This window comes from Mirounga angustirostris, unplaced genomic scaffold, assembly GCF_029215605.1.
Source record: "Mirounga angustirostris isolate CCGP_5_RB_7025 unplaced genomic scaffold, mMirAng1.0.hap1 SCAF_9, whole genome shotgun sequence".
NCBI classification, from domain to species: Eukaryota; Metazoa; Chordata; class Mammalia; order Carnivora; family Phocidae; genus Mirounga; species Mirounga angustirostris.
In genome coordinates, this window is record NW_026991717.1 from 59,122,742 (window position 1) to 59,147,151 (window position 24,410).

General features: G+C 43.8%; 1 protein-coding gene across 1 annotated transcript; it reads left to right on the forward strand.

The window, feature by feature from the left end:
- The first annotated feature begins 9,549 nt into the window (after positions 1-9,549).
- Positions 9,550-23,969, forward strand: PATL2 (PAT1 homolog 2). Its single transcript, XM_045901739.1, has 15 exons — positions 9,550-9,666; positions 15,442-15,532; positions 16,126-16,361; positions 17,219-17,299; positions 18,004-18,146; positions 18,671-18,739; positions 18,957-19,098; positions 20,374-20,494; positions 20,595-20,692; positions 21,119-21,172; positions 21,271-21,404; positions 21,547-21,706; positions 22,204-22,344; positions 23,158-23,255; positions 23,816-23,969. Exons 1-15 carry the CDS (start codon positions 9,550-9,552, stop codon positions 23,967-23,969), a joined length of 1,839 nt encoding a protein of 612 aa, XP_045757695.1.
- The last annotated feature ends 441 nt before the right edge of the window (positions 23,970-24,410 follow it).

Here is a 24,410-nt window from a genome sequence, read left to right on the forward strand (position 1 = left end):
CAAAACAGTAACTGCCTAGAGCCTTAGAGTTTACAGACAGACCTCTTTAGGTACATCATTCCCTGTGAATTACCACATTAGAATGGTTTGGCACACAGGAGGCATTCGGTAAATGGAATGAATGAATGATTGATTGAACAAACCAGTAAATATAGGAATAAACAGTAGGAAATAGGAATTACCCCATTAATTTTTATGGATAAGGGAAAACAAAAGCTGAGACTAGGATTCAAACTCTCCTGATGCCGTTGCATTCATGCTTTAGACACTTCGAAGATAAGGGCACTGAAATTTTAGTGAGAATTTGGATTGCTTCGGCCATGGGCCGAGCCAAAGAAGTCAAACCTACTGACTGTAGGAGCATAACCATGTTAGACCACTTAAGAAAACCTATACTCCAGAGATACCTTAAAAAAGATGCTATCACATGGCAGCTGAGTCCACCAGTCTCTCAGTGGAACAGTAGTGAGGAGAGGAAGTGAACCATGGGGCAGGAGGACAGAGATCTTGGAAATCACCATGGTTTTCAGTTAAAAGGAGTTGGGTTGTGATTCCCCAAGGAAACAACAAATATATTATATATTTCTCTTACATGTTTTTAGACCTTGTAATAACCCCTATTATGGAAGCCATGTCTGAACTAGAAAAAGTAGAATACTCTCCATGGACCTAATGAAATGAGATAATGCACAGAGAGCCTCACACAGTTCCTAACAGAGTGTTTTATGTTTAACAAGCATACTATAATTATTGATGTTTTTTACCTAGTTTTCCTACCAGCTCTATCCATAATTCTCTCAAAATATAAGAATAATAGTTATGCATAAAGTTATGAGTAAAGACATTCTTGCTTCTCGCATTTGTTTGTTTGTGTTTTTAAAAAAACTCATTTAAGGCTCTTAACACCTGAAATGTTCGTGTTGAAGTGTTTTCTAGTTCCCTGGGAGTATAGGAAGACACAGGGCTATTTTTTACCTCTAAAATCTCTGTTTACTACATCACAGAGAAATACTATCCTTAAAATTCACTATAGATAGATTCTGACCTATTCACTTAGAAAACCAATTTAAAAAGTAATTTTTTTTTTTAAAGATTTTATTTATTTATTTGCCAGAGAGAGAGAGGGAGAGTACAAGCAGGGGGAGTGGCAGGCAGAGGGAGAAGCAGGCTCCCCGCTAAGCAAGGAGCCCGATGTGGGACTCGATCCCAGGACCCTGAGATCGTGACCTGAGCTGAAGGCAGACACTTAACCATCTGAGCCACCCAGGTGCCCCAAAAAGTAATTTTAAAATGCAATAAAGACAGATATATTTTTCAGTTTTTTGTGTTTGGAGAACTGTATTTTTCTTAAATTTCCATTTATGACATGCTTTGAATAGTGAGAATGAAAATGAGATATAAAACTTTTTTTAAAAGACTTATTTATTTGAGAGAGAGAGAGAGAGCAAAAGGGGGGGGGGTCTGGAAGAGGGAGAGAGAATCCCAAGCCAACTCTGTGCTGAGGGTGGAGACTGATACCAGGCTCCATCTCACAGCCCTGAGATCACAACCTGAGCCAAAACCAAGAGTCAGATGCTCAACCGACTGTACCGCCCAGGTGCCCCAAAACTTTTTTTTAACTGAGAGCACTGTTTGTTTAGTAGGGTAAACTTGTGGAAATCTACAAACATGGCAATTTAATAGTGTTATCTCCCAGTCATGGGAATAACGGCTGGAATTTTTTTTTTTTTTTTTTTTTTTGCCTGTATGACCTTCCTAAAAATTATTTTTACAGTGAATGTTTATTCAAAATAGTAAAAATTTCAGGGTGCCTGGGTGGTTCAGTCAGTTAAGCGCCCGACTCTTGGTTTCAGCTCAAGTCATGATCTCAGGGTCATGAGATCAAGCTCGGTGTTGGGCTCCCTGCTCAGTGAGAAGTCTGCTTGAAGATTCTCTCCCTCTGACCCTCCCCCTCCATTCACTCTTTCTTTCTCTCTCAAATAAATAAAATAAATCTTTTTAAAAAACAGTAAATATTTTCAAGAATGTGGAAGAACTGGAACTCTCATATCATGTAAAATGATACAATCACTTTGGAAAATAATTTGACAGTTTTTTAAAAAGTTAAATATATACTGGCCATATGATCCAGCCTTGGGTATTCTAAGTATCTACCCGAGAGAAAATAAAAGCATATGTGTTTTTTTTTTAAAGATTTTATTTATTTATTTGACAGAGAGAGAGATAGCAAGAGCAGGAACACAAGCAGGGGGAGTGGGAGAGGGAGAAGCAAGCTTCCCGTGGAGCAGGGAGCCCGATGTGGGACTCGATCCCAGGACCCTGGGACCATGACCTGAGCCGAAGGCAGACGCTTAACGACTGAGCCACCCAGGCGCCCAAAAGCATATGTTTATACAAAGACCTGTACACAAATATTTATAGCAACTTTATTTGTAATAGCCAAAAGCTGGAAACAATCCAAACGTCCATCAACAGGTGACTGGATAAACAAATTGTGGTATACCCATACAGTGTAATACTATAAGCAACAAGCAGGGAATGAAGTACTGTACACAACAACATGGATGAAATAATTGTGCTGAATGAAAGAGACCAGACAAAAAAAGAGTATATACTGTATGATTCTGCTTATATAAAACTCTAGAAAAGGCAAACTAATCTATGGAACAGAAAGCAGATGAGTGGTTTCAGGAAGGTGCACAGTTGGGGAGAGTCAGGAAGATAAAGAAACTTTAGGTTGATGGATATGAGTTTATCTTGAGTTTGATGATGATTTCATGGATGTATACATATTTTAGAAATTATTAAACTGTACAGTTTAAGTACAATTTATTGTATGTCAATTATACCTGAATAAAGCTATTAAAAAAAAAAACCCAAAAAGCACAGATAGCTGTGTTGTTGTCAGGAAGAAGAATGAAGTGCTTGAACAGAAAGAAAAAGAACAGTACTAAAGTGGGGAGAAAATAGGGATAGGTTAATGCTCAAATGAGTTGGGTTGCACCAAGTGGATTTCGGTCAGCAGTTTTCTGAGATGGGCCCATCCAAACAGCCAGGAAAACCAGGCCCACTCAAGAGGAGAAGACCAAGCATAGGTAGGACATTTGTGCCAGGGCTTTTTCAAATGTTACGTCATTAATCCCTTGCAATTTGAAGTGTGGTCTATACATCATTGGCATCAGCAAAACCTAGGCGTTCTTAGACATGCACGCTCTTGGGTCCACCCCAGACACATTAAACCAGAATCTGCATTTTAGCAACATCCCAGGTGATCCATATACAAATTAAAGTTTGTGAGGCTGCTGACCCAAACTACACAACAATCTAGTTGTTACTTTCATTTACAGATGAGAAGGTAGGTGTTACTTTCATTTACAGATGAGGAGATAGAGAGGTAAGATACTTGCCCACATTCATACTGGGCTGGGATTCAAACACTGGCCTGTCTGATTCCAAAGGCCCCCATAATTTCCACTAGAAAATCACTTTCAGAGAAGGTTCAGTGGAAGGATTCATTGGCTGGCTTGGAGTTCTGGGCAAGGATTAAAAGCATATGAGAAGGTAAGGGGAAGTAGATAAACAGGAACCAGCACCGAGATGTGTAGGATTATTTCTTAACAGACATTTTGTTTTCTGCCCACAAAAGTAATATATGCAGAAGCTAGAAAATTGGAACATACTAAAAACTATGAAGAATAAAATTAGGGGCGCCTGGGTGGCTCAGTCAGTTAAGCATCTGCCTTCAGCTCAGGTCCAGAGTCGGCTCTCCGCTCAGCAGGGAGTCTGCTTCTCCCTCTGCCCCTCTCCCTGCTCATGCTGTCTCTCTCTCTCTCTCTCAAATAAATAAAATCTTTTCTAAAAAAGAAAAAATTAAAACTGGTAATCCTACAACCGAGAGATGGCTATTGTTAAATGGTTTAATTTAAGGAGTTTGTAGGTTATTGCCTGTCTAAAAGTACATCCTGGTTAGGTCTATCTGGAGACTGGAAGTCCTCAACCTTTTGAGTTCAATTCCATTAAACTGAGCAAATGTCAGTTAAGTGCAGGCTTTGTGGAAAGTACTGTAACAATAAAGCAGAAGGGGACAACAGACTCTGCCCACCAGGAGATTCCAATCTTGAGTTAAAATCAGCACAATAATTAATTTATTAGCACCCACCTGAGGTGTCTGTGCTGATGGTCAGATTTGAGAGCTGTTACATAATGGGCAACAGGCCCAAAGGAAATGGAACACAGTACGAGTCTTTTTTTTTTTTTGATACCTGCTAAGTCAGACACCGTACATAGGAGGGGGAAAATGCTTCACTGGGGCGCCTGGGTGGCTCAGTCGTTAAGCGTCTGCCTTCGGCTCGGGTCATGATCCCAGGGTCCTGGGATCGAGCCCCACGTCGGGCTCCCTGCTCTGCGGGAAGCCTGCTTCTCCCTCTCCCACTCCCCCTGCTTATGTTCCTTCTCTCACTGTGTCTTTCTCTGTCAAATAAATAAATAAAATCTTAAAAAAAAAAAAAAAGAAAAGATACTTCACAAAAGCAATATAAAGTAAGTACAATTATCGCTATTTGAGGAAGAGTACATGGGAAGATTCAAGACAGTTAAGATATCCAGATGGTGGGGAATCTCTGCCCCAGGTTTGTGTGTAACCACCAAGCTCTCTCAATTGCCAACTTGTTTTTATTGGGAAAACCATACACATTTGGTATTAAAAACATCAAGCACTACAGACCTATGAAATTCCGATTTCTCTCAAATCCTCTTGACAGTAACTACAGTATTTAAGGTACTTTTTATTTTTAATTACAAGCACAACACATGACTGTAATGCCCAATGGAAAAATGCAAACAAAGTAAAAGTGAAAGTTCCCTCATCTGTCTCTTATTTCACTCTCCCCACCCCACCCCCCGAAACCATTAAGGTGTGGTGCTTATCCTGCATATATACAATATACAATATATATTGTATTTACTTTGGAAAGTGAGGAACTTTAAAATTATAACTACAAAGACTAGTATAGTTTGGAACACAGCACCCACTCTAAGAGGGATTAGAGGTATCATCAGTTGTCAGCTTGGATGAAGGAAAGTGTTAAGTAAATGCAGAAGCCAAAACCCCCTAACAGTGTGGGGGCAACCGGACAACCCAGGAGCCAGGCATTGGGCACCATCCCTGGGGATATTACACCCAGTGACTGAGTTACTGGCACAGCCTCTTTTCAATCCATGTTTTCCAACCTCATAAATCCTCAGGTCTGCATCTCAGTTTCTATTTAAAAACTACAGAATTCTGGGGCGCCTGGGTGGCTCAGTTGGCTAAGCGTGTGCCTTCAGCTCAGGTCATGATCCCAGGATCCTGGGTTTTCCCCCCTTCACCAGCCGCACCCCCCCACTTCCACCCCAGTGGAGCCCCCAGCCTGGGGTCAAACCCTGCCTGCTCAGAGGGTAGTCTGTTTCTCCCTCTCCGTCTGCCCCTCCCCCCCATGAGAGCTCTCTCTCTCTCTCTCTCTCAAATAAATAAATAAAATCTTTAAAAAAATTGAAGAATTCCAACTTGGATTTTCTATCCTGCTTTAGATTCCATGCAGCACTATTAAAAATCAAAACTCAGGTACCTGGGTGGCTCAGTCGGTTAAGCGTCTGCCTTCAGCCCAGATCACAATCCCAGGGTCCTGGGATCAAGTCCCTCATCAGGCTCCCTGATCAGCAGGGAGTCTGCTTCTCCCTCTCCCTCTGCCCTTCCTCCTGCTCATGCTCTCTCTCTCAAATAAATAAAATCTTTAAAAACAAACAAACAAACAAAAAACAACTCTCCTTTAAATGCCCCTTTTCCCTTTTGGCAAATTTCTCTAAACCCCAGTTTCCCACTTGTCAGCTTGCTTAGCTGATACTGGCCAGTTAGTATATGCGGTCCTTTCTGGTTTTTCCCCTGCTCTGTTGGACCTGCATTTGATTCTATGCTCTCTACTCTCTGATGTCTTGGACCTTTCTAAACTCTTCTCCTTTTTCTTTTGTCATTGTTAGGTGTCCAGTAGCCAGACACCACTTTGTTCTTTGCTCAGAAGGCAGGGACTTGCTGAAAACTCTTCTCCTAAAAGAAGACTGTAAAGAAACCAGGAAGAATTGTTTAGTGAAAAATCAGTAATCTAAAACAAAACCAAACAAAAACACCAAAAGGCGAGAGATGTATACACAAGAGCCACCAGACACATAATTGGAGAAGTCAAAATACAAAGGAGGAAGTCAGAAAATAGAAGTTTGGTGAGTTTGTGATTTTTTCCCCTTATTTTATTATTTATCAGCATTGTTGCAACTGTAGATCAACTTGCCACAAATGAGTTTGCTAAAAGACAATTTATCATTTCTAAAATTAGCCAAAAGTCTTTTTATCCAATGACCAATGACAGCAGAATCTGAGATGGGACTGACCCCTCTGGCCACTCGATGTCCTGAGGATGTGAGAAGGTGAGATGGACTCCACCATCTACCCCAAGAAGCCAGGCTGTGACAGGTGGAAGGTGGTTCAGTGAGCTCACCCTCAGAGTTTAGTGAGGGGAAGGGGGGTTCCACAAAATTTGGATCATTCTATACATATGAACTGTACTTGATTATTTTAGTTTAATAATATAGCTATTTTCTTTTTTTTTAAGATTTTTATTTATTTATTTGACAGAGAGAGACACAGCGAGAGAGGGAACACAAGCAGGGAGAGTGGGAGAGGGAGAAGCAGGCTTCCCGCAGAGCAGGGAACCCAATGTGGGACTCGAACCCAGGACCCTGGGATCATGACCTGAGTGGAAGGCAGACACTTAACGACAGAGCCACCCAGGCGCCCCAATAATATAGCTATTTTCTATGTCATTATGTACAGAACTGGTTTCTCATTATTAACAATTTAGACTTTTCTCCATATCATACCTTGTGGTAAGCAGAATAATGCCCCACCCACCCAGCTGTTCATGTCCTAATGAATGTGAACGGTGTAAGGGACTTTGCATCTCCCCTTGAGATTATCAGGAAGCACAGATTCTCCTCTGGAGCCTCTAGAAAGGAAAGCAGCCCTGCCTTAATGTTAACCCCCTGAAACTTATGTTAGACTTGTGACTTATAGAGCTGTAAGATGATAATTTGTGTTGTTTTAAGCCACCAAGTTTGTGGTAATTTGTGCAACGTGTGGTGTTAACAGCAGCAAGAAAAAAACAATTCATGCCCCTTTTTCAGAATCATGAATATTTGGGCCTTAGTTGCCAGGAGCCTAGTTCAGTATAAATATTTGCCTTTCAAAGTCAAGTTTACCTGATGGTTAACCAGATTCTAGCCATATAGTGCATTTTTGGTACACTCGTGTTTGAGGAAGGGCTATTGTCAGTGCGATAGCTGAGGGGGTGGGAGTTGGGCAGAAACCTGGGCTGGTCAGGAGCTTTGGTCTTGCCCCTCCCATCACTACCCTCGCCAACCTGGCTTAGTCCCAACTACCTTTTCTGGACCATTCACAGACGCCACACGCCAAGTGGGCTAAACCACTTCTGCCTTGCCTGCTCTTGCTAGTGTTAAACAGAGAAGGAGAGGAACAGGAAGAGCCTTCTAGTCCTTCTAGACAAAGGTCTCCCAAAGTGTTGGCTTCTTTCTACTTAGCCTGGCCCTGATCCATCCATCAGATCTCAGTGTGCACCACAATCATTCAATCATTCAACAAACCTTTACTGAGCACCTTGCTAAGTGCTGGGCACTGGACTGGCACTGGGGGAACATCTTTCTTCAAAGAGCTCAGAGACTCTGGTTTAGAGACGTGTGACTAAATTATGATTCCAGGAAAGCAATTAATTCCACCTGGAGGGGTTAAAGAGCATGCAGAGGACTTTGGTGCCAAGGAAAGAATGTGGACTTTATCCCTTAGATCATGATGCAGGTGCAGTGAAACTGGGTTTTTTTCTTTTTTTAACTCATTTGTCTTTGAGGCATTTTTTGTTTGATATTTTAAAAAGCTTTTCCACATAGCTTCATGTTTTTTCTAATTATAAAATTCATATTCATTATGACAAATTCAGACTATATAGGTAAGAATAAAAATATTTTAAATTGTCTGTTAAGCCACCACCCAAAGATAACTACTGCTAATGAATTGATGTTTGTTTCTAGACTTCGTCTATTCATATACAGATATAAATATGGATCTACATGGTTACAAAGATGTAATTATTCTGCACAGATTTCTTTGCAAATAGGTTTTTTTATTTAACTATATATCATGGACAATATATCCATATTTCAATAATAATAGAGATCTACGTAGTTTTTTCAGGCTTTCATAATACAGTTGCCCCTTGCACAGCATGGGGGTTATAGGCAACCCCCCCTCCCCCCGCCGGCCCGTGCAGTTGAAAATCTGCATATAACTTTGATTCCTCAAAAGGTTAACCACTAATGACCTACTGTTGACTGGAAGCCTTACCAATAATATAAATATTCAATTAACACATATTTTGTATATGCATTATATACTGTATTCTTACAATAAAGCTAAGAGAAAAGAAAATATTAAGAACATCATAAGGAAAACACATTTACAGCACTGTACTGTATTTATGGAAGAAAAAAAATCCACCTATAGGTGGATCCACATGGTTCAAACCCACGTTGTTCAAGAGTCAACTGTATTTCATGACATGAATATACCATACTTTTTTTACCCAATCCTGTATTGGGGACATTTCCAGTTTTTTCCTATTATACCACATCCTCTACACTGAAATTGCCCTCCGTAGACTTTGTACGAGGTTACACTCCACTGCCCAATAGAAAGAGTGCTCATCTTCCCACATTCTTCCCTAAGCTGGTCATTATCATTGAAAAATTGCATCTCCTTGTTTGACTTCATATATTTTTTAAAGATTTATTTATTTTAGAGAGCGTTCGAGAGAGAGAGAGAGAGAGAGAGTGTGTGTGTGTGTGTGTGTGTGTGTGTGCTTGAGTGGGGGGAAGGGCAGAGGGAGAGAATCATCAAGCCAACTCCCCACTGAGGGCAGAGACCAAGGCAGGGCTCCATTTTATGACCCATGAGATAATGACCTGAGGTGAAATCAGGAGTCGGTTCCAATTCCGTGACCAATAGAGCCACGCAGGCCCCCTTGACTTCATATTTTTAAAAGGCAGTTAGGTTGAACAGTTCTTCACATATTTGCTTGTTATATGTGTTTCCTGTTCAGTGAGTCTCCTATTCATGATTCCCTCAGCCAAAATCCCTAGGCACTGGGAACAACACTGGCTAATGCAGCAGAGGAGTGTGCCTAAAGAGTATTTGTTAGGCAAATGTTACCTATGGCTAGGTGAAAGAAGTTAATTTTTTCATCCTCTCACCTTGTTTTTGTTTGTCAAAATGAAATGTTAGAAGGAAGAGAGCCCGGAGTGGGAAAAGGCGGGGGAGGGTTGGGAAAGTGACTGCGGTCCATCCTAGATCCCTCCTTTTCCCAGATTCTGCTCCCAGCTGAGGACAACTGCCACTCTTGCCTGGAGGTTCTCAGCCATCTTGAATGAGTCTACCTCTTTCAGCCCCACAGCATGGGTGACAAGAGCCAGGCTACTCCGGGGGCAGCCTCAGCCCTCCAGGACAGTGACTTCCATCAGGCCATGTCCCTGATGGCCTTGCTGGAGATCAACTATCACGTTTCAGACCAAGTAGGATAGTATATTGATTTTCATCTTGCCTCTGAGGGAAATAAAACCTCAGTTTTTGAATAGAAAAAAAATCAGGTGAAGTACACACGATGGAAACTGACATTGGTGACTATCTATTCAGCACCATTTCTGAAAGGTGACTTTCTCGGAATTAATCCTCGATAGCATGTAAAGACATGGGCAAGAATAAGAGGGAATGTATCATAGGCACAGATATATTGGATCTGAAACCAGAAGGTCTAGAACCTGGAGGATCAGGGAACCATCATCATAATCATCACCAAATCAGGGTTAAGTAGTCATAGCCAAATTCTGCTTAGAGTATTTGAAGCTCATGATAGAAAGAAATATACAAGGAAGCAACTTTGATAGAGTTGATTTCTGGTCCACAAACAATTTGATGGTCAATGGTGTCACCCATTCAAGTTTTATGCTAAACCATCTGTTTGAAGATAAGTAGAAAAGTAGAACTTGAAACTCAAACCACTTAACTTTTAAAAAAGAGGATGAGAAATGCAGTAAGTTGCACAGTCAAGATCAGTAATAGTCTCTTCCAACTTGCTTTCAGGCAGTCTTACGTGTGAAACAAATATAATTTAAATATGAAAGGAAAGTATTTTTGTCTAATCATATCTATTCAGTTGTACTTAATTGTGTAACAGAAATATTTTGCAGACTTTATGTATAATTCAATGAAGCCCTATTAATAACTACATTTTCCTACGTTTGAAAAAAATTTTCAAATGTCACAGGTGGTTTAAATAAATGAACATTGAGCCTAAATGCAACACCAAACAATCTGTTTTAAAAAGTTTCTCTTGGGGCGCCTGGGTGGCTCAGTTGGTTCAGTGTCTGACTCGATTTCGACTCAGGTCATGATCTCAGGGTGGTGAGTTAGAGCCCCACGTCGGGCTCCCCGCTGGGCATGGAGCCTGCTTAGGATTCTCTCTCCCTCTGCATTGTCATCCCCTGCCCCTACCCCCGACCCCCACTTTCTCTCTCTCTCTCAAGAAAAAAAGTTTCTCTTAACCAGAAGTTTCCATGTAAATGTGGCAATTACTGATTAATCCCAGAAAGCTGACTTACCTGATTATGGATTGAATATAGATTTGGAAGACAAAGTCTCAACTTTGGTCTGCACATACACCTCTCCTATAATGTAAATAGAAGCATAGTTTTGAGAAACAATAACATTTTTGAGATTTGTATATCCAAATATTATATTGTGATGTAAAATATAGGTAAAAACATAATAGTTTTATATACCTAGCCTATATTCCCCAGAGTTCATGGCTATGGACTGAATATTTGTATCGTTCCCCCCACCACCACATTCATATGTTGAAATCCCCTCCTAAGGTGATGGTATTAGGAGGAGGGAACTTTGGGAGGTGATTAGGTCATGAGGATGGATCCCTCATGAATGGGATTCCTGAATTTATAAAAGAGACCCTGAGGAGCTCCCTCACCCCTGCCTTTTACCATGTGAGGACACAGTGAGAAGGCACCATCTGTGAACTAGAAAGTGGGCTCTCCCCAGACACTGAATCTGCCAGCACCTTGATCTTGGACTTTTAGCCTCTGAAACTGTGAAAAAAATTTTTCTGTTGTTTATAAGTGACCCAGTCTCTGGTATTTTGTTATAGCAGCTCAAATGGACTAAGACAAAGTCATACTTTTCTTATTTAAATTAGGACAATTTTTTTTTTTTTTAAGAAGAAGTGAATAATATGGTCAAAGATTTCTCAGTCTCAGGGTGCCTGGGTCACTCAGTCGGTTAAGGGTCTGCCTTGGGCTCAGGTCATGATTTCGGGGTCCTGAGATCAAGCCCGGTATCAGGCTCCATGCTGGGTGGGGAGTCTGCTTCTCTCTCTGCCTCTCCCCTCCACCCCTGGCTTGTGCTCTCTCTCTCTCAAATAAATAAATAAAATCTTAAAAAAAAAAAAGATTTCTCAGTCTCAATAAGGATGTAGATTTCTGTGTTAACAGACATTCAGCACTTAGCCAAAGTATAGGATTTTAAAAGAAATGTGAGAGAAATTAGGAATCTTATTTTTATATTATCCATCAACGGTGTTATGTTAATTTTGACATGGTTGCTGTTTGGATAATATGGATTATCAGGAGTTGTGAAGGAAGTATTGCTAAAAGGATCTGGACTTAACATAAATATCTCCTTTCCTGAGCCCTCAAAATCTTCAGAAACAATAAAAAGACTCTTCATCTAAAAGTTCTTTTAAATAGTTTTTAAAGGTAAATTTCAAATTGCCAGATCAAAATAAAGTTATTCTGTTTGCTTTTACGGTTTTTTGTTTTCTTTTGTTTTGTTTGACATTTGGGAGCCTTACATTTTTATGTAGGCAAATTTATCAGTCACCTTTCATGGCTTATGGATTTGGGATCATGGTTAGAAGGACCTTCTCTACATTTTTTTTAAAAATTCACACTTTCTTTGAGTATTTTTGAGGTTTAATTTTTTAAAAAATATTTAAATCCTTGTTCTGTAAGAATTTACGCTGGCATAAATGTGTCTTCAGTATAGAAGTTTTTACTTTTTTAGTGAAATCTTTATATCTTTTATGATTTTTGGTGTAGGTGTTATGAGGTTTGTTTTCTAGAATGACATTTCTTGGGAACAATGTGGAGAGTGGGCTGGAGTAGGACACACCCAGGTGGCAGGCTAGAAACTCCATCTGAGGAAGTCTCCAAGGGGAAGGACTGTTTTTCATTTCAGTTCAGCTCAATTAACATTTACTGAGAACCTACTCTGTTGCATTTACTGTGTTAAGTGCTGGAAGCACAAAGTTGAAGAAGACATATATCTGTTCTCAAGTGGGGGTGACAAATACAGACACAGAATTACAAGTCAGTGGCAGGTACAATGAGAAAATAGTGTAAGGACCAATGAGTGCTCCTAAGATGGGCACCTCATCTAGCCTGGAAGGGAGGAGGATATCTGAGAATGCTTCCTGGAGGAAGTGAAACCTGAGCTAACTTTTCCCCCCATTTGTATATTTAGAAAAGTCGAATAAGACAATTTAATAAAGCATCTGAAATCACCCTCCAATTAAAATAACTTCCTCTGCAAATTCATTTTGCTTGTGAGACACAATGAAGAGCATATTACTTGCTAAGATACACGTTTAATATCACTGAAAAGAAAGACAGAAAGAATTGGGACAGGGAGCTGCTTTGATCAACAATCGAATACAACTCCCAGGCCAAAGGAGAGAGGCCCCCAGGCCAGAGTCATCCTGGTGCACACTGATTAAGAGAGAGGGCTCCATCAGAATTCCACTCTCCCCCAACAGCCAAATGTAGCTCACAAGTTCTGAAACCCAAACTAGAAGGCAGGGAACTGGAAGACTGGAGGCTGGAGAGGCAGATTTTAAGGATCTAATGCCTTCTGTAATGGACAGGAGATAAAAACCACTGAGGTGCTTAACTGGAAAGTGTCAGATCTGACGAAAAGACTTAGAAATCATCCACGTGTGCTAAGTAGGAAGCCGTGAGTGGGTGAGATTGCCCAGGGATACCAAGGTGCAAAGGACTGAATTTTTGGAGGGATTCTCGATCCCTTTGAGAATGTGATGAAAGCTCTGAACTGTCTCTCCAGAAAAATGCATGTTAAAGATCACACAAACATACACAATTTCTGGGCACTGTCCAATTAAGAATATTCGACATAGAGGGGAAAGAGAAAAGGCATGAAGAAGAGGATTTGGATGATGATGAAGAGAACAAGAAAGAGACCAAAGAAAGATGACCCAAAACGTACAAGAAGAACCAGGAGAGTGAAGTGATGGGAAACTGTGGGAGAACAGAGACGTGTGGAGAGCATGGGCAAGTGTCAAATGCTGTAGACTTGAACTAAAGTAAGAACTGAAACATGTCTTTTGCACTGACAGTTAAGAAATCATTGGTAACTGTGAATAGTTTCTGAGGGGTGATGGGTAATGGTAGTTACAGATTTGTTTTAATCCAAGAAGTGTTTAGGGGTGGCATCTGGGTATAAGTGAGGGTAGGGGGTTTGTCTTGAGAGTGTGTTTGCAGAGTACTAACATATGGTTGAAAAATTGTCAGCTGTCCGTAGAAAGGGTTGAGGAGCTTGTGGAATTGTTCATCTGTCCCCTGGTGCCCTCATTAGGATGGAGTCAAAAGCCAGAGAGCAATGGTTGAAGGAATGATGTGAGTTGAGGAAGTGGAGAAATTTGGTTCATTGGTAAGAGAGAGATAAAGGGCAGTTAAAATGAGAAACAAAAACAAGGAAGGGATTTTGTTTCTAAGAATGAACACGTCCTGGTATTTTTACGCTGCGAATGCAGCAAGTGGCTCTTCCTAAGACCTGGTCTCTACAACAATCTAATAAATCACTTCTGGAACACTGAAATTCACCACTTGGTCCTTTTATTAATAATACCAAAGTGAGCGATTAGGAAATTCTTGAGAAAAACAGCTGAATGACATCACCAAAAAAGATCTGAACCCAATTCAGATATTTGAAAAGTTTTTCAGTAACTTAAACTTAAGCTACTTAATTCCAACCCCCTCCCCCCGCACTCATATCATTCTGACATACAGCAAAACTTTTGAAACAAAATTTTTCTTTAGAGGCACCAAGAACCACAATCCTATAACCATGACAATAGGGCCCTAACTAGCATTTTTGATATAGAGAAATCAGCTTCATTTTAATCTTTATTCAGAAATTCTACAAAGTCATGTGGGGTTCATTTAAACACAGAATGTGGGTGCAGAACCCAGGATCACTCAGGGATTAGCTGCGGCTCAGGTGGGTCTTAGGTTTTTGCCTACCAGCTGTACCCATGTTCTTGCCTTTGTTGTTGTCTTGTTTTCTTTTCACTCCTGAGCTTTTGAACCAGTTTTCCATGACAGTAGCCGAGAAGATATAAGATTGTCTGTGTAACTCATGCAAAAGTGTTTTAGCCTTGAAGATCTGGCTTCCAAATTCACAGGGGCCCCTGATCATCAGTTAGAACTGGGTGGCAGACCTAACTAATGGAACCCAGTGAAGGGCGAGCATTCCCAGGTGCATTGCCCAAGTGCTGAGATCTTGGTTGCTAGCAAATCTCAGGATCCGCCCAGGGCTTTCCTATCCTATTGTGATGGAGCAAAACCTAGGGATTGAAGGGAACAGAACTTCATAAAGCTCCTAGGAAGGGTGTGGAAAATAGGGGTCTTTTAAAAAAAAAATCTGCTCCCAAATATCAATCCTCATAAACTGTACCCACAACCTCGGGGGTTTAAAAATGCAGTTTATTTCTCTTACCCTCTCAAGAGTTGTCTTTATCGTTAGATTATATTCTCATATTTCTATCAAGACACAGCAGCTGGGGGATGCTGGCCCTTTAAGGGGGTAGCAGGGGAGGGGCTGGGACTCTTAAAGCCAGGGGCAGCAAACCAGCCCTTGTCTAGGCTGCCGTGGCTAAACTAAGCAGAAAGGACTGCAACAGTCAGGCAGTGGGTGTCCAAGGCAGCTGGTGTTGAGGGGCGGTGTGTATCTGTGTGGAAGTGCTTCTCCAACTCCAAGCTCTGTCCCTCATTTCTGTCCCTTGGCAGGACAGCTCCCTGCAGCTGGGCTGGTGAGGGCAGAGGGTGGGGCTTAGGGCAGTCCCAGAGCCCAGGGTCCTGCTCCTCGAGATGCTGGGCCACTACTCCTCTGGCTACCTTGCTAGGGGGAGATCATGGCTTTTTAGGGTGCCATGCCATCCTTACTGAGGAGGAGGGTGTCTCTGGGTTTCTTCCCTGTCTCAGGTTTACCTTCCAGAGGCTGACAGTGTTTTCTTACCAGAGGAAACAGACATGGTGGAGGCCTGCCAGCCTGTAAAGATGAAAGGTCTTGAAGGTACTGCTCAGTAGGCTGTGGAATCTGGATGAAAAGCCTTGGGGTGCAGAGACTTACTGGTATGGTTCAGTGGACAGATGTGGGCCCGGGTGTCCAGAATTACTGGGAGTGACTTCCAAACTCTTCAACTTGCTAGCTACATCACACTGGTGACTGAGGTCCCTTTTCTGGGCCCTATTTTCCTCCCCGTGATGGGGAAAGGCTCACTACCAGCCTTGCAGGACTGCTCAGAGAGTTAAGTGGACACATACATGTGACGTATCTGGCGCACAGTAGGCTTCAATTGCAGTGAGTCCTGGCACCTGGAACTTGATTGGTTAAGGAGGCCCTGAGAGGGCTGTTAGGTGGGGGAGAGCAGGTAGAGAAGCCCAGGGTGGTACCTAATGAGGAAATTGAAGAGATGTGGAAGGCAAAGGTGTTTGGCCCCTGCCAAGTTCCATTTGCTCTAGTCGGGGGGTGGGGGTTACTAGTAGCAAGGGGTGCGGACTGTTTGAAGGTGGTGTGGAGATGACTTATGAACAGAAGTGTTACTGAGAAGCAGCCTCTCTAGACGAGACTCCTCACACCTGAGGACCCATCTACTCCCTCCTCAGGCCCCTACTTAAACCAAGACCCAAGCAAGCCCTGTAGCTCCTCGGCTCCTGAGGAGGAGCTGGTGTCTGTCTCCCAGTTGGAGGAGGAGGAGGAGCAAGAGGAGGAGGAGGAGGAGGAGGAGGAGGATCTGGATCCAGATCTAGCCCCAGAGCCGGAGGAGGAGGAAGAAGAGGTGGAGGAGGAAGAGCATGATCTCGGGGATCCAGCTGTCCTCAGTGCTATCCATAACACCCAGGTACTAGGGCAGGAGCGGGTGGGGGGACAGTTGGCCAGAACACACTGCAGCTCACAGACCTTCTCTTCTCCACTCCTTTCTAGTCCATCGCCTTAACCGTTGGGCCATGACTACACGTCCTCCACACCTGTCTCAGATAGGTTCTGGGTTAACACTTTCTATTTCAGGCTTGAACCTGAGTAGGGACTCTTTCCTTCCTTCCCTCTTTCTTCCTATCTCTCACTTAGTTTCTGATGCTGTCTTCACCTTACAAACCAGGTCCTAGCAGAGTTGTGCATAGCCCATAGGTGCTGGTTGAACTCCTGGTACTGAAGGTGAGTCACCCTTGGCCCTGGGCCCCTGTGTCTCAGCAGTTCATTCCTGGTATTTATTCCCTTGGATTCCCACAACCAGTGGAGAGAGACAAGGATTCCTATATAGAAATGAAATCATGGGGTGCCTGGGTGGCTCAGTTGGTAAACGTCTGCCTTGGGCTCAGATCTTGATCCAGGGTCCTGGGATTGAGCCCCACGTCTGTTACTCAGGCTCCCTGCTCAGCGGGGAGGCTGCTTCTCCCTCTCCCTCAGCCTGCTGCTCCCCCTGCTTGTGCTCTGTCAAACAAACAAACAAACAAACTTAAAAAAAGAAATGAAATCACTCAGTCTCCCTCAACCTATTCCTGAGATACCAGTCTTGCTTCCCCTCAGAGGAAGCAGGGAGGTCCTGATCCAGTTGATTTTGTATTATAAGGGAGGGCCAGGCTACTACTGTCTTGAATATTTGACACTTCAATATTCAAGTGACACCAATGGACACTGATGACCGAAGAAGACACCTCAGGGGCTCATTCAAGCCTGTTTTCCTCCCTCCCATTCCAGAGAGGCCTTCTCAACTCCTCTGGAATCAAGGCCTCTGGTGTGCTGGGGATGTCCCCTGCTTCCTTGCACTTTCTGTGGCAGGTGAGTCACTTCAATCTCCATCCTGTGAGAAAGTAATGGTATGTAGAGAAGGAGCATGTGGAGTGTCCCTTTGTCTGCTCTTGACCTTGCTCTGGCGATGAAGCACCCCAAGTGAGGTGTAGGTATGGGAGGTGGGAGACACCCATAATGTAGTGATGCTTGGTAAATGACCAAGGTGGTCCTGGGACAACTGGCTGTCGGTATGAAAAGGACAAACTAGAGCCCTACTTCCATCTCCCTACATTTCAGCAGATGAGCAGCATGGAGCTTAGGGCTAGAAAGAGCAGCTGCCCTTAATTAACTGTATAATGAGAACAGGAATTGCAGGAAATCCTGCAGGGAGAATGAGAAGATAATTGCAGCTCTGAGGAGGGCTTCAGAGGAGTCCACAAAGAGGCAGACAAGCATTGCCCCAGTGGCTGAAGGCACAAGAGCCTGAAAAAAAAAGACTATCACAGAGAGAAGAGAGAGAGAGAGAGAGAGAGAGAAACAGGTGTTGACTCACCAGACTGGAAAGGCACATGCCCCCACATTGTCAGGGACTGAAGAGCTGTTCCGAGGAGGTGACAAACTCTGTTGGGTGAGGTTCTTATGGGAGAAAAGGCAGGTGAGAATGTAAAGGTGGGAGGAGGCCCATGTGGCAACGGAGCAGCATTCTGTTGGTGGAGCTGCCCTTTTCCCAGACCTCTGAATTCCATTCTCAGACGCTGGACTACCTCTCTCCAGTTCCTTTCCGGACTACCTTTCCCAGTGCCAGCTCTCCAGCACGGCACTTTGGACCTCGACTTCTCTCGCCAGACCCAACTCTCTTCTGCAGCCTGCCAACCTCCTGGCCCCCTAGTTTCAGGTACTGGCTTGGGGCACCGGGCCCCCCAGCATCTCCCCCAGACTGAGCTCTTCTCTGGAGGTTTCAGGACGTAGCGGCTGAGGAGGGATGGGGGCCGCCTACCAGCTGCCACAGAAAAACACCTACAGAAACCTAGTCAGAGAAGTGTGCAGTGGAGCCCAGTCCCTTCTCCCCCATAGAGAAGGAAGTGGAGGCCCAGGGGGACTAAAAAGAACTTACTTGAGGTTAGCTGGCATGGCAGAACTGAGATTAGGACTCAGAACTCCCAACAACCAGGCCAAATGGGTCTCTACTGTGTCAAGATTTCCTGCAGCCAAATTGCAGGAAAATATATCCCAGAGGGGAATGTAAGCCCTGCTGAGCTGGGGTTGTGCTGTTTCCTGTGGCTGACTTTGGGGAGGCACACGGACAGGTAGGGTTGCCTTAGATGCCCAGCTGAGCTTACTAGAGGCTAACTGGTTGGAAGGGTAGGGAGTTGAGTGCTTTCTTTGACCCAGCCCAAGTTTCTTTCTAAGTCTCCCTAGTCATCTGACCCAGCTCCACCCTCAGCACCAACGGATCCTGCAGCTACAGCAACATAGTCGAACACCAAGGTAAAGCCTCGACGAGCAGCAGGGTTGAGGGCAGCTCACTTGCATGCTGGGTATCCCCATGTGATGGGGTGTCTCCCCAAAGCCCCTGCACAAATAAGACTCTCCCCATGTTGCCCACCTCTGTACTCTGTTCCTTCCCTCCTTGCTCACCACTCCTTGGGAAGCTCACTGTGCGGGGGTGGGTAGGTCTCAAGGAATGTACCCTTCTGGCTTGAAGTCCCCCAGCCAAGAAGCCTTGGTCTCAGCAGCCAGACCCCTATGTTAACCTCATGACCCGAAAAGAGAAAGACTGGGTGATAAAAGTACAGATGGTTCAGCTGCAGAGTGAGAACCCCCACCTGGATGACTACTACTATCAGGTGAGCCCCAGGTGCTCTTCTGACCTTAGCGTCAGATGGGCCTGGACTCCATGGGCCCTCTTGGATCATCTCTCCAGCTCGTAGGGGCCATGTCCAGTCAGGTGGGAGGGGCAATCACTACAGGATAGGGGCCATATTTCTAAAATTGACATCCCAAGATCCTTCCCCTCTATTCTGCTACACTTCAGACAAATGGGATTATTTACAATTCCCGCAAACACTGAGGTTTTGTCTTCATCCTTTGCCAAGAATTTCCCTTCCTCAGCCTTGAAATATGGACTTTTCCACTTTTGTATTCTTCTGTGGGTCTTAGAAATGTTGTAAGTATTCATCTGCTTTTTGCTTTTTTTAGATAGGAAACACATGAATTTTATAAATAATGGGATTCAACTTGTTGAATAAATGCCGGCAGACGTTTTAACTCCTTACACTCTTCTCCCTGCCTTTTATTTGTGAGGCAAGCTTTGCTTATGGGTTTTTGGGTTGTCTAATGCTGTGTTCCACTTTGTTTTCAACCTCCGTGAGCCCCCTACCAACGTTCCCACCTTTATCTCCTTCCTATTTAGACTAATTTCTTCCTCTCTTTCCACCATGCTTCAAAAACTCTTTCTCCCCAGGTCACTGAAAGTGAAATATTTTTCAACTCTTGATTTTTTTGGCACTGCTCCTAAATGAAGGAGCTTTATCTAAATCCTTGTTTGACTCAGTAGTTTTACTTTAGCTTGGGATTTTACAGATTTCTTTAAGAAGCCCTCAGAGCTGCTGAGCCATTCTTCAGAAGCCTAAAACTGGCCTAGAGTGCTATTAGCTACTGGCCAATTGACAGTAGTAGTATCTCTGTACTGCAAGCTGCTGATGGTCTTCATGCCATCAGATAACTCTGATTTTTGGAAAGCACAGGTAGGATCACAAAACTAAAAGGGGGAACAGAGAGGAAAGGTGTGCAGTATGTATCCAAGGAAGAAGGAATTCAAGAAGGTTGCAGATGCTGACATGGGTTTGCTTCCTGGCTCTCCACTTGGCTCTCTGCCTTTTCATCAGATCTGGTGGTGGTGCCTAGCTCTTCAAGTACTCGGTACAGAGACCCCCAAGCCAGATGTCATGAGGCCCGGGGTACTCAAGGTGCTTCAGAGTGGTTGGCAGAAGGGCCTAAGGGGCCAGGATCCTTTCTGGAATGAATGCTGTAGGAAAGGGTGTATTAAGAAGTTGCACTTGAGAACTTTAATTCTAAGTTCAGAAGATGAGGATACATTTTTCTATCCCATGGACTCTCAGGAATATTATCAGAAACTAGAGAAGAAGCAGACAGATGAAGAGCTACTTGGGCGAAGGAGCAAGGTTGAATCCCTCAAGCTGGTAACACCTTACATTCAGAAGGCAGAGGCTTATGAGTCAGGTAGGACCAGGGCTGACCTGCTGGGTTGGGATGGACATCTGGATGGACTGAGTGTGGAAAGGGGAGGGGAACATGCTTGTCCTGACTCCTTTTTGTGCAGTGGTTCGAATCGAGGGTTCCCTGGGCCAGGTAGCTGTATCGACGTGTTTTAGCCCTCGCCGAGCTATTGATGCTGTGCCCCATGGATCCCAAGAGCAGGTAGAAATGCTATCTTCCCACAACCTTTTTTTTTTTTTTTTTTTTTTTTAAGATCTGATCTATTTATTTGTTGGGGAGAGAGAGAGAGCGAGCACAAGCAGGGTGAGCAGCAAGGAGAGGCAGAAGCAGGCTCCCTGGTGAGCAAGGAGTCTGACGCAGGACTCGATCCTGGGATCATGACGCGAGCTGAAGGCAGACACTTAACCGACTGAGCCACCCAGGTGTCCCTTCCACAACCCTTTTTATCTCCCCTGTTTTGGAGAAAGGACAGGGGCACTCTCTTGCTTGAGATCAGATTGTGACTTAAGAGTGAGAACGAAGTGTGGTCAGACTTTGTGTTAGCCTTTCCAGCTCCATTTCTGGCTCACCTGAGGCCTGGTGCTACTGCTATAAAGGTGTGGCTGACAGCCTGGGACTCTCTCCTAGGAGCTAGGAGCTGCAAGCAGTCAGAGGCTTCAGGTATTGTCCCGGATTGAGAAGGTGAGATATCAACTCCTTAAGGATGAGTTCCTAATTTACCCTTGGAAATGGAATGTTGCTCAAATTGACCTCTTCTTTTCCCACCTTCGAATTCCCAGATGTTTCTTCAGTTACTAGAGATAGAGGAGGCCCAGAAGGATGGGCCACCACAGCCATGCTACTCTGAACAGCAGAGCAACCATGTCGAGAAGCTCTTCCAGGCCTTAAAGACCCAGGAGCAGAATAATCTGGAGTGAGTGTGGGAGGGTCACACCTCCAGCCCAGAAAGGGAAAGATGAGCAAACACATGAGCTTTCCTTCTGCCCCTCCTTTCTGGCATGTAGCCAGAGCCCTCTATGCAGAGCCCTGAAAATGTTCTCCTTTCTCACATGTAGGGAGGCAGCAGATGGCTTCCTGCAGGTGCTCTCCGTGAGGAAGGGGAAAGCTCTAGTGGCAAGGCTGCTCCCTTTCCTGCCCCAGCATCGAGCTGTTAGCCTTCTTCTGGCTATCACCCACCACTTGCCCCTCCTAGTCAGGAGGGATGTAGCTGATCAGGTACTGTGGCATTGAGGAGAGAAGAGGATGGTTTTGTGGATGGGTTAGGGACCCCTCCTCTCCATTCTCTGTCCCCCACCCCGAGAGATGCCCAAGAAAGTGTTGGGCAGGGAGAGGTACCAAACCTGACACCCTCAGTTGAGGAGGTTACAGAACCAACTACTACAGTAACAACCCATCATCTTGAGGTACAATGACCAAAAAACACAGGCATGTGGTTGCACAGGTGTGAGTGGGCTGTGGAGGTTTGAGAAGATAAAGACTCCTTGAGAAGTGCTGAGCCCCATATCTACCCTTCTTAGGGAAGGCCTCCTAGATAAGTGGGTATTGAAGGACCAGTATTAAGGTTGGAGAGACCTCAATGGTGATAGGCTTAGTTAAGTAACCTGACTAGGAAAGTACCAAAACAGGTCATCAAGAAAAGGGGGTAGAGGCAAAGTAGGAGGAGGTGAAGTTGTAGTGGAGTCTGAGAGAGGCACTTACTGACCTTCTTGCAGGCTCTACAATTGTTATTCAAGCCTCTGGGCAAATGTATCCATCACTTGACCTTCCATGAACTCCTCCAAGGACTTCAGGGACTCATGCTGTTTCCACCTGGCTCCTCAGAGCGGCCGATCACTCTGGTGCTTCAGAACCAGGTAGCATAGTGGGGAGGCTTTTCTCTTTCCACAGATGGCCTCCAGTTGGTATCCCTGGCAAGGAAGAAGCAAAGGAATGTTACCTCTCCATCTTCTCTGCAGTGCTTCTCCATGTCTAGTGAGCACTAGAATCACCTGGAGAGTTCCTTGGTCACACTCCGAGAGAGTCTCATTTAGTAGACCTGGGGTGTGGCCCATGCATTTGCTTTTCTAAAAGCCTCCCTGAAGATGGTCCTGATTGGGGACCTCTCGAGCAGAGGTCACCAAACTTTTTTGATGGTGTATCCCTCTTAGTAAAAAGTTCTGAACCCTATCACCCATGTGCTTGTCTAGAAGTCCTATACATATAACACTACACTAAATACATAATAAATACAAGATAGAAAATTTTAAATGCAGAGACTTTAGATGTGAAAGTTCTGGTATCTTTTAATACCCCAATGGATTATTTTGTGAACCCCTTTCTGAAGATCTTTGCTTAAAGCAATGCTGCTTTCAGTGGGGTCCACAAACTACTTGCATCAGATTCCTGAGTCTATTCCTCATCTATAGATGGACTCCTGAGAGTAAGACCCACAAGTGTGCATTTAATCAACTCTCCACAAGGATCTTTTGGAAAGTTCAGAGCAGTGATTTCCTTTGAAAGGTCTGAGCGTTCTTTGGCCAGTCATTGTAAAATCTGACAGTCTGACCAGTGTTGAACTCCATTTTTACATGGGAAGCTGCCCTTTTAGTTGGGAAAATAGCAGAGCCAGGAAAGCACTGAATGCCTCTGGTGAACTCCTTTTACCTTGCATACTGTCTCACTTGCAGTTTGGAATATCTTTGCTCTATGCCCTACTGAGTCATGGGGAGCAGCTGGTATCTCTGGAGTCTTCCCTCGAGGAGCCCAACAGTGATCATACAGCTTGGTAAGATCTTAAAGGCCTTGTAAATATACTATTTCAGTGCCCCTGGCATGTATAGGCCGAGCCAGGTGAGATATTACCTGAGTAGTATATTCAAGTATTGGGAAGGAAGTTGGACAGAGAAGAGAAAAATATCAGAGTTACAACTGTTCTCCCTTTTCATTTTTTTTCCTTTTTCTATAGTGCCCTAGAGTGCTGGTTTCCCATGGAAGGCAGTAAAACAATGATTAAGGGGACAAGGTTTAGGGTCAAACAGACCCAAGTTGGAATTCTGCCTTTGTCACTTACCAGCACTGCAACTTTCAGATATGTTACTTCCCTTCTTTAAGCCTGTTACTTCATTTATAACCTAGGGATAATGATAATAACCAGAGTTCTTAAGGAGGATATGTAAAACACTAAGCATTGCCTGACACATACAAAATATGCAAACGTTCTCTTAACTGTTACAAGCACAGAGGGTGATAGTGGTGGTGGTAAAATAATTAGGAACCTTGGCCTTGAGTCTATTTCCTGCATAGATACAAAGACTCTGATGTTTTTCTGTCTTCTCTGCCCTCCAGGACCGACATGGTGGTTCTGATTGCCTGGGAGATAGCCCAAATGCCAACAGCCTCTCTGGCAGAACCCCTAGCCTTCCCCAGCAACCTTCTTCCTCTGTTCTGTCACCATGTGGACAAACCATTGGTACAGCACCTGGAGGCTAGGATGGAGTAAGCGATGGCAGAAACGAGGTCATAGCCCCTTGTTCAAGCACTATCTAAGTTCTGTCATTTAGTTCTTTTAACCCAAGAGTATGGAGGATAATTTGTATTTAGAAGTAGTTTTAGACACTCTAACATTTACCCAGTAACCAGTCTGCCCGGGTTAGGATTCTGAAGCCTATTTCTTCAGCCAAACCTTTTAATTTATTCCCAGATGCTTTGCTCATTTATCATGCCAAGCTACTTAAGGGCAAGGATTTATATGAGAAGCTGAATTGTTCATTGTTAATTTAAGAAATATTTGAGGGACAACTAATCTAAGACAAAAGCATGAGCAACAGGAAGGTAACTACTGTCCTCAGAATTTACCAGCTGCTGGAAGGGGTCAGATAGTAATCAAGTCACACACATACTTTAGAAAATAGGCTTGTTTACAGTTAAAAATCTGTTCTTT

Excerpts from the sequence above, each read along its gene's own strand:
- PATL2 (XM_045901739.1), top strand. The coding sequence starts at position 9,550 with ATGGGTGACAAGAGCCAGGCTACTCCGGGGGCAGCCTCAGCCCTCCAG. Across the intron at positions 16,362-17,218 it reads GTGCTATCCATAACACCCAG|AGAGGCCTTCTCAACTCCTC; the intron begins GTACTAGGGCAG and ends CTCCCATTCCAG. Across the intron at positions 18,147-18,670 it reads TCCTGGCCCCCTAGTTTCAG|TCATCTGACCCAGCTCCACC; the intron begins GTACTGGCTTGG and ends AAGTCTCCCTAG.